General features: G+C 40.4%; 1 protein-coding gene across 1 annotated transcript in view; it reads right to left on the bottom strand.

Annotated features, from left to right (window-relative positions):
- Nucleotides 1-3,833: 3,833 nt before the first annotated feature.
- LOC104946648 (gamma-aminobutyric acid receptor subunit beta-3-like) overlaps nucleotides 3,834-10,346 on the bottom strand; it is a 7,643-nt gene continuing 1,130 nt past the window's right edge. The window contains exons 2-4 of the mRNA XM_010772524.1: nucleotides 9,979-10,180; nucleotides 6,438-6,682; nucleotides 3,834-4,169 (exon numbers count right to left, since the gene is read on the bottom strand). Coding sequence (XP_010770826.1) covers nucleotides 3,834-4,169; nucleotides 6,438-6,682; nucleotides 9,979-10,180 — 783 coding nt within the window. The remainder of the gene's footprint in view (nucleotides 4,170-6,437; nucleotides 6,683-9,978; nucleotides 10,181-10,346) is intronic.

Below are 10,346 nucleotides of genomic sequence, written 5' to 3'. Positions count from 1 at the left end.
AACTGTGAAGCCACTGAGACAGAATGTGAAGCGCAGTTGTGGTGATATTCGGGCTATATACCATAAACATTTATTGATTGATTGATGATGTTCCTCTAAAAAAAAAAAATAGGGAATCTTACTGACTCCAGGATCTATGGACTTTTGCAGATGTGTATCCTCATGTGGCTTAGCAGATGTGTGTTTTAAGTGAAAAAGTCCTCATTTTAGAATAATGGTGGATATCAGGCGTCCGTACTCTTTTAAATGGATTTAGCGCCTGTTAGTGGCTTTGTCTGTCTTTTGTCTATTTTTATTTGATCAAAGTGGTTTAGAATAAGGAGAATCAGCCTCCCTTGTTCTGCATTTATTACTTGCGCATGTATCTTCACTACATCACTTTTTAGCATCAGTTTTATTCGGCCCACTTGATGAATGTCACTAGAGACTAGGGTTGGAGATTGAGAGAATATTTAAGTCCAGTCTGTCCTCCTTTTGATATTTTGTCATGACACACAGGCAGGAAACCATCTCAGAGATTATGAAGCGCTGGTTCATTGTGTGCGTTTGGTTTGACTTTTGTGAGCAGGATGCTGGGCTCCCATCAGGGGCTGCACACGGCGCGCGCTGAGCCGAGAACATTCGACAGGTGGTGTCCACTCCACGGCGCCGCGAGCCGCTCCACGCAGGGCCGGTGCAGATGGTGCGGCCAGCGAGCCGTGGGGGCCAACAGTGTTGCTTTGGAGACACGGATAAAAAGAGAGAACATATTCGCTTCGTCACATTGTAGCACTTCACTTCATCTACGACTGAAAATGAAACGATGAAAAGGTTTTATGTCAACAAATTGTTCACATAAACTGTTTTAGGGAAAAGTTGAAGCAATTTTAATGTAAAGGTGCACCTATTAATAGCAAAAATCCTCTTCCTTCAATCGCTGGGTGTGCTTCTGACAGGTCAAGCATGTGTCGCCTCTGTGAAGAAAGAGGGCTGAAAGTTTGTCAGGAAGCAAAGATCGTCTCTCTTTTTGTCTGATCCATTTATATAAAAGCCTGTCTGAAATGAGGCTGATCAGATTTTGCCTCTTAGTGATGGTCATAATCGATTTTTTGGCTGTGTCAGGGGACGATTAGCCAATCAGCGCAACCAAGCGGTAAGCCCCCCGCCACCACCACGCACCTTATCACCTGAATCCGCTCCTAGGCACGCATTGTCTTCTTTTCAACCCAACATATCTCAGCAGAGGGCCGTGTGGAAGGGGCTCCTTATTTTCATCTAAAGTAACAGAGCAGAGATCAGCACTTTGAAGCAGGGCTGAAACAGAGGGATTATGGGAATGGCTGTTTGATGCCGTTTGGTGTCTAGGAGACAAAGCACTTCAGCTCGTTCGTGTATAGTTCTTGAGACCTATAATATACTTCGATCGAAATCCAGTATAATAGTGGACGCTTTAAGTTCAACCTAAAAATGTTTGAAATCTAGACAGTTATTGTGAAAATCTCGCTGAAGCATGAAGTAACATTTAATTATTAGTCAACGTTTTCAGTTTTTGTATCTATTTTACAACACAGAATAGGAAAATATATTGGTTGTGTGAAGTAGGACAAAAAAGTCCACTGAGGGCATGCAGCAGCTGCTGACAAACAAAGGGCTTGTAATTCATGTGAACTGAAGACACAAATCGTGCGTAGCCTTAGGCAGTATGTAGCATTAGCATTTGCACAAAGAAACCAAGAATGGATGGAATGACAAATCAACGAGACGGTCCAACATGCGGTGTCCAGGAAAAAATAAATCTGGCATAGTGAATTGAACCTTATCACAAAATCATAAAAGATTGAGACAGAGAAGTCCTGAAAGTCAGCACAAGAGTGAAATAGTGTGAAACTGATAAGATAACTACATTGTTATGGCGATACACAGTAAGTGGGAATAAACGCTCCATGTCACCAGAAAACACAGCTTCTACATGGGGTTGATTAGAGTAGACAGTTGAACACTGAATGGAGGATAACAGGTAACGGTTGAGCGGTTTATGCCAACATAGAGTGGGTGTGGATTATGATTGGGGAATACTCCTCGTTCACTTTCTCATTAGCAAGTAAGACAATTATGCTGAAGCTCAGCAAGCCATAGAGAGTATCTTGGATGGGAGTATATATAAACACTAGATGGCTCAAGGGGGAGTCGCCAGCGTAGCTCACCGGTGACCATCTTGCCACAGTCAACAACTACAGCTGTTGTAAGGTGAGTGATCTGCACACAAATACTCTTAACTCGCTGAAATCTTGTTTGATTTACAAACGGTTTGGTTTATTATAAACGTTATTAGCATGGCTATGATACAGGAGACAACAAGACATGTTGAAAAAAAAATGTTCATGATTATAATTATAAGTATGCAGTATCATAACTACATCTTTGATGTTTATAACAAACCAAACCGTTTGAAAATTGGTTGAAGATTGAGCAATCTATGGTTATTTCAATAGTGCACCATAGACATAATGTTATGAATGAGCGAGCTGCCTGTGGCAAGATGGCCGCCATGTGGCAACGTCAGTCTCCATTGGCCAGCAGCGCGGGTGAGTAATCTAGTGTTTATATATCTATGGCTACAACCAGCAGCAGATTTGCTTAGCTTAGCATAAACACTGTAAACAGAGGGAAACAGCTAGCCTGGCTCTGTGCCAATTCCCAAATCGTAGAAGTGTTAAAAAGGACATGTACTGGAAATCTCTTTGTTCGGCCAAGAAATAGCTATTGCACGTTTTACATTTGTGTTTATGAGTTTACCAAATGGGATTAAAAAGATTGAAAGTTTGCTTTAGATGTTTCATTAAGCCATAAACTGGCTATATATTTCCCCTTGTTTCCAACCTTTATGCTAAGCTAAGGAAAAAGCTAACTGACTGAAATTCATCGTAAGAACGCGAAGAAGAATATTTCCAAAAATGTCAAAAAGAATCCCTTATTATTATTGGCTGTGGATGACAGAACAACACCTCAACAAGGAGGAGACGTTTATAAAATGCTGGTATGGATTTCATCCGCTTTGAAATTAAAGTTACTGTTGGACAACTGAACTCAGTGTTTAACCCTGACTGGAGCAAAGACTCAGCAGTACCGGTGTCCACTACAAAAGAACCTGAAAACAGTCAATGACTCCAAAACGAATTAAAGTAAGACTTCAAGATTTTAGGGAATACACTAAAATGTTTTCCCTTGCCTTCACTATTTTATGCTAGGCTAAGCTCAGCTAATTCACTGCTGGCATTAGACCTCCTTTTCTGTAATTTAACATGATGAGGTATGTTTGTAGAGGGGGATAATAGGTGGAGGCAGATCAAGAAAATTGCTACCATTCTTCTCATCTAACTCTCTGCAAGAAAGGGAATAAGCAACATTTCCCAAAATGTTGAACAATCGTTTCAATCTAGTTTCGTTGCAAATCATTCCATAAACTCAGTCTATGCTTACATGATAATATTTGTCCTTGTGCAGATTGACAGGCGACTGTAATAAGAGTAAAGTAATTATTAGAGTCTTCGTCAGCTGTCTTGTCCATTAGCAAAACATTGAATGACAGCGACCCCATAACCTAAAGCAGTAAGTATAAGCAGTAAATTCTCTCTCATAAATAATACCGCAAAGACATACAATGTCCCAGCTCTTCATAGAGCAGAGATACAGTTCAGTAAAGTCTTTGTAAAATGCATCTTGTAGTTAAATCCTTGTGACTGTGAATCTGTCTCTTTCATCAAAGTCTCGCTATGATAAAAAAAAGTTTAATATTATGTTCTTCACTTAAAGAAATGACACAGACGTGTGTTTAAAAAAAAAACACCAGTGCATTAGTTGACATAGTAAAGCCAGTAGATGACGTTGAAGAGGGAAAAGCTGAAGGGGAATATTATCCGTGACATTCTGTCGATAGCGTTCACATCCGTCAGGTCTGGGATTTTGATTTTGAGCTGAGAGGTTCTTCTCTGCAGACGTGTTCTCCTCGGATACACGTTCCTCTCCAGGCTGGAGCGCGGTTCGCTCGGCTTCCTGTTCTGGACCCCAGAGTTGTCGAACACCATGGAGGAAGAGTTGTGGGTCTCGCACACCCTGGTGGTGATCTCATTCCCTCCCACCTCGTTGTGGATCTCCAAGGTTGTCAGTAAAATGTTCCCCTGGGAGTCGACCTGAGCACAACAGACAGGAGCGCAGTTAAAAAATGAGGCTGCGGTGACTAATGACACATGTGCAGCGAGCGTCGAGCCGCCGCCATCTCGCAGGCTGACGGATTACGGCCTCCAGAACCAGGTTTCCTGTCCCAAAGTTAAATCACTTATAAGCTCAAGGTTGGCTGTAATACTAATGTCATGACAGCTACTGCTTCCCACACAAAAACACACTGGAAAACATCTATAAATCATTCAGACATGGTGGCAATAATAGAAGCACAATATGTACACAGTCATCGAACAGCGTGGTTACGAGACATGAGAGGAAGTGACAAGGTGAATATTTATTTACTTACTCTTACTAGTCCTTTTCTACGCTGAGGCCCATATCAGACCTCATGTTAATGTTGGACTGGGAGATAGTTTGAATAAAAAGATATGATAGTTTATCGTCTGTCAATGGAATCTTATAGTCGTGATTCGTTTTCATTGATCAATTGATAAAAACAATTATTTGATAGTGAATTCACCAAAGTATAGTTTACAGGCAAAAGTCAAACTCAGTAAATACTTTCATTCTTATTTGCTTGTGTGAAAAAGTGTACTTTATTTAGCTAAGATTGTATTCCTATGGCGCTGTGGATCAGATTAGATTGAAATAATTGCAATTTTTAATTACAATTCTAACCCCTTTTATGATACAGCTAGCTGCGACTTTACTTTAAAGTGGACCTATCATGCTATATCTGAATAATATAGTGTAGGACCATACCTATATAAGGCATATTTATACTTTTTATTTGACAAAATACCAAACAGATCATGCATTTTAGCCATTCCTTATTTCGCTCAATTTAACACTGTCTTTGCATGGGCTGATTCTGTGAGAACAGCACCATCTACAGGCCTGGCATATGTACTACAGCGTCTCCAGCGCTTTGGAACGGCAATGTCCGTGGCTGTCTCCTCCTGATTGGTGGAGTTGGCCCAATAGCCGTAGCGCCACTTCTGTGACGTCATAGAAGTGTTCAAATCTGGATCAGTCTGTATCAGATCCGTTGCAGCCCCTTTTTAAGAGATTTGGGTATGGAGGAAAATAGAGAGGGTTGTGTTTTCTGACACTTGGTGAGTTCCCTGGAACACCGGGGACACATATTCATGTATAAAAGATGTACAAAAGTGCATTTTGCATGATAGGTCACCTTTAAATAATAATAATAATAATAAAACTGCAAACATATTTCATGTTTTAATCATGGCTGGACAAACAAAGGATTTGTCCCTTGACTTTAGACTTTTGTTATTATATTTTCCAAAGTAAGCATTTGGGTACTCCAAAAAGGGGCAGGACTTCCCTCGTTGTTTAATATGTCTCTGTTCAGTAGTTTGGTTGCATTTTTGTTACACTTAAAGACAATAAAACACTACAAATGTATTAAAGAGGATGATATTCTTATGATATGGTGATTCTGACAGAAATGGCAGGTTAAGATGTGATGAAATGTGTTGTTTTTGTTAGATTAGGAGGTCACACATTTGACAGATGTGACACCACAGGCAGTGACAGACACTCACCCTGCGTGAGGGGCGCCGCCCGTGAACCTGATTGGACTGTTTTACAGACGAAGACTTGCAATTGCCTCCTTCCAGAAGGGACTATCCAGGAGAAACACAAAGAGATACCCCTCTGTCTGAGCTTTGGTCAGGTGTATGCAGGTGAGAATCATTACGTTGAGTACACGGGGAGGAGAAGGAAGTTGTTCCACTGTATCGACCAGAAATGTCCAGTGTTGACAATTCAATTCATAGATAGATATTTTGGGTACAACACACATTTTTCTTGGATATGAAAGTGATTCTGAGAAACCTAAAGCTGTGAATTGTGCAACAAACCATCTAGCTAGGTGCAAAATTAGGTATTAATGTTTATATTAGGAGATCAATTCCTTCACTTAATTAACCAACAAATTATCATATGGTGACTTCTTACGTTTTAGAAGTTATTCCTAATTTATTCTGCGCTCACTCACATACAGTATGCCAAATTTCATTTACTGCTCGTAACATGCATACAGTCTTTTCTAAATAAGCACATACACAATGATCACTTAGGTTGTCCGAATTTTCGAGTTAAGTCCATGACACAGAGTATCAAAAGTCAATGGTTTCTTATTTATGATAGTAAAAAGGTTGCTAACCACTCTTAAAAACTGTTTTTCTGTTCTTATCTTTGGGAAGTTAAGAGATTGTAATCTGACTTTCTGGTGTTTTAAAAATTATTCTTACCCTGGTTCTGTCTAAATTCTCCCGATCATTGTTGGCCTTCTGCGCCCTCTCCGCCAGTCTCTTCTGCATCTGAGGGCCTCTTCCAAAGAAGATGTAGTTCACGAAGGCATATTCCAGCAGAGCGAGGAAGACGAACACGAAGCAGCCCATCAGGTACATGTCTATGGCTTTCACGTACGGGATCTTGGGCAGAGTCTCTCTCAGATGGGTGTTGATGGTAGTCATGGTCAGGACAGTGGTGATCCCTGGAGGAAAATGAGACAAAGAATTGACTAAGAATCACCCAGTTGTAAATTAAAAGACCAAAATCAACCCGGAAATACAAAAAAATTAGGTTGTGAAAAAATACAGATGATGTTTAACCATAATACGACTATCCAGATCCAACAATTGTAAGAATAACGTGGTTAAAAATGCTTTGAATTTTGTTAAAGTTATATTTTATTCATTGTTCAAACACTCATGCAATACACTCTCAACACATTTTCTTTTAGCATCAATATATTTACACATTCTGATTTGAACACACCAAAGCCAGAAGGAAAACTGGATTCTAGCCATGAAATGAAACCTGCCAGAAGTGATGAAAACAAAATACAGCGTGTGCTGGCTCTTATAGACATTTTAAGAGAGAGCACTGAGGTACTATCAAAGTCTCAACACAAAACATTTCAATCAGCCGAGGATCTCCATTAAACCTGATCATAAAATCTAAGGATAACGCATATCGAAAATGGTTCAGATGAAAGTTTGTTGATGCCTCTCATTGTCGAGTTTGATGATTTTATCTAGCAGGAAGTGAACAGACTCAGCAGATGCAGGATAAACAGCAGTGTAGCAGTTCTCTCGATAATGTGCATCATCAACAGTAAATGTGTCTGAGTTGTTTTTGTGTCTCCTGGATGGCTCACCGACCTGGACGGTGTGCCTATTTCTGTCCACTCAGACTTACGTAATTTAACGAAAAACCGTTGCTCTGTACAGTGAGGTACAGTGTGTGCGGGGGTGTTTAGAGCACTGCATTGATTTCTGCAGAACAAAGAGAAGAGCAAGAATCTAAACTCAGAGGAGACGGTTACTCAACCAAGACCTGAAGATTTTATATAATATAGAAATATAATACATATATATAGTTCACTGTTTTCTCTGACGTAACATCTGCTACATGTATGAACTGAGATGAGCCCTTGTAGATGATAACGGCCATTTGTTAAAACACTCCGATCATCATTTCCCTGACCATTCCCAATCCATTAGCAAAACTGTTCGGTAAACTGTGCTCCAAATGTTAATTATCATTTAAAGTGTATGCTATAATTGGAATATTTTCACATCAGCACCTTGCTGTCAGACGGCCAATTCTGACGGAAACTGAAGCTGTTATCTACAATTTAGGAAAATCCACCAGAATCCATTGAGAAGAACGGTCATTTTACCTTGCAGTTGCTGGTCTACAGTTGCCTCAATCACTTAGTTACATTGTGTTATTGTGTGACTTTTGTGTTTTAAGGGGATTAGATAGTACTCAACAAAGTCAACCAATAGTGTAGTTAGGGTTAGGGTTAGGGTAAGACGGTAACTGCACTTAAAACAATCTGAACCATCCCTCTAAAGGCCAATTTAAAAATCATTTTCTACTGCTTATACATGTTTTTATTGTAAGTTGCTATGGATGAAAGCATCAGCAAAAGGAAATGTAATAATCCTGTTAGAGGTTTTAATATGTGTACTGCAAGTGTTCCTCAGGGTACCGAAACTACCATAATGGCAGAGAGAATGGAAACCTGTGATTGAATTTGGATAATAACTGTAAATGCTCTCTTACAGCATAGACCTGAAACCTGAACGCGTCCGACCTTAAGGAGATTTCAATCGGAAAACCTTTCTCAAAATGTATCTCATTCATCTTTACGTCACATAATCTACACAGCTGAATGCTGCAATATCGGGCTCTTTCTTACAAACACATGATAAATGAGGATTCCCATTAAGGCGGAGGTGAATGCATTAGAGATGGCGGGGTGTTTTCCAGAGGTGAAATGAGCCTCCTCTTTGTTTCAGTCCTCAGGCCAAAGGGAAAGTCTTAGATCTCCTAATACATCACATGAACGTAACACACCATACAAGGTTCATATTTAAAACTAAAGTGTAAAAAGAGGTACAAAATGCATAAAAAGCATCTTGTTTTTTTTGAATAGCCATTAAACTAATACTAGGGCTGAAATAATACTTGGGTTGTGGTGTTGAAACATAAATGCAGGGACACTCAAGCAAGGTGGCTAATCCGGCTATTTTGAAGCATAGCCATTACCCGCCCTGCTGCCAGTGATTGGGTAGAACCGTGATCTAGCAGCAATCAAAACATTAATAACTTACAATAGAGTGGTGCAGGAATGAGTCCTTAACCCTAAAATGAATCAGCCTTTTACCACTTCTTGTTCACTGGTCTTGAAGTCAATCTTTTTTTTGTGTGTTTTGCTTAGAAGTCTGAAATAATGTCTCTACTCACCGTGCTGTAGTTCCTTTATAACGTTAGGTTTTTTTTGTCATGAGCAACGTTTTTCACTTAAAAAACACCATTTGATTCTTTGTCAATATAACATAGATATTGGTGTTGTTAGGGATTAATTCTGTCTTACTCCTAGGAGTTTAACCTTTTCTGTGTGTTGACGTTTACGACCATTCTTTCTTAAGGAATTGAAGGCCTCAGCTATTGTGGACATTACCAGTTCTTATGGCCGGGCCTATCGGTCACAGAGGGTTTTATGACTGTGAGAACGCTGGCTTCTAAGCACCACAGACAAGTGATTCAGTATTTCCAGATGTTGGGGATATCTCCAGTGTTCCCAGGTGTTTACGCACCATCCCCCAATATCTGGATTAACTCTCTGTAAACTAGTTAAAAGGTCTATCGAGAGAGAGGCTGGTAAGAATTGATGTGGCAACTCTCCGGGCAGTCAGAACCTCTGGCTGCTGTGGCTTGTGATGTAAATTTCTCCGGCCGTCAAACACTGGTGTAATAAACACCAGTGTTTGACATCAAAGCTCCAACTCTCCTCGTGTCTCTCTGAGTCCTGACTCTCCATTGCTGCAGAAGTTTCCCTTACAGGTGTGGCTTCAACTCTAAAACAATGTCCTTCTCTAAGGCCTTAAATGCATGGTGAACCTTTAGAATACAAGTTAAACTCTTCATTCGGCTACACACCTCTGAGACTCCTCCCTCACACTGGTAAGCAAAGGGTCACTTTCTGTCAGTTTTATAATCATAAATAAAACAGACTTTTAAAGGTCAGATCCTCTGTTTATCGCCTCTACACCCCACATATCACCCCCTCAGCTCCCAGAGCAGTAAATCACATGAACTTGACATGATCTTCCACAAATATTCAATCAACTGCACACCATCTCTAAGGGGGGCAGGATGCCATCAATCATATACATCTCACATAACTAGAGAGATTGTTAATTGCTTGCAAATGTTTAGAAAGCTGTGGACATGTGAGTGACGGTGAAGCCATAGAGCGGAGGTCAAACATCGTACCTAATGCAACTCTGGCAGCCGAGGCATCGTAATTTATCCAGAAGGACACCCAGGACAGGATGGTGATGAGGATGGAGGGCATGTAGGTCTGCAGGATGAAGTACCCAATGTTTCTCTTCAGCTTGAAGCTCAGAGACAGTCGAGGGTAGGCACCTGCAGGTAAACATGGAGGAGAAGAAGAAGAAGAAGAAAAATGGAATCCCTCGTTAATTCAAGAACTGGTTTCATCACTTTGAAAACAAGACAAGGGGAGTTCAACTTGCAAATTAACTGATGAAATGTTGCCTTGAGATTATCTGTGTAACACAATGCAATTTCTGTTAATGCACACGCACGCACGCACGCACGCACGCACACACGCACGCACG

This window comes from Notothenia coriiceps, unplaced genomic scaffold (assembly GCF_000735185.1).
Source record: "Notothenia coriiceps isolate Sejong01 unplaced genomic scaffold, NC01 NC01_scaffold00011249, whole genome shotgun sequence".
Classification (NCBI taxonomy): Eukaryota; Metazoa; Chordata; class Actinopteri; order Perciformes; family Nototheniidae; genus Notothenia; species Notothenia coriiceps.
The sequence above is the reverse complement of the archived record's forward strand: the minus strand, read 5'-3'. Positions and strand labels throughout refer to the sequence as shown.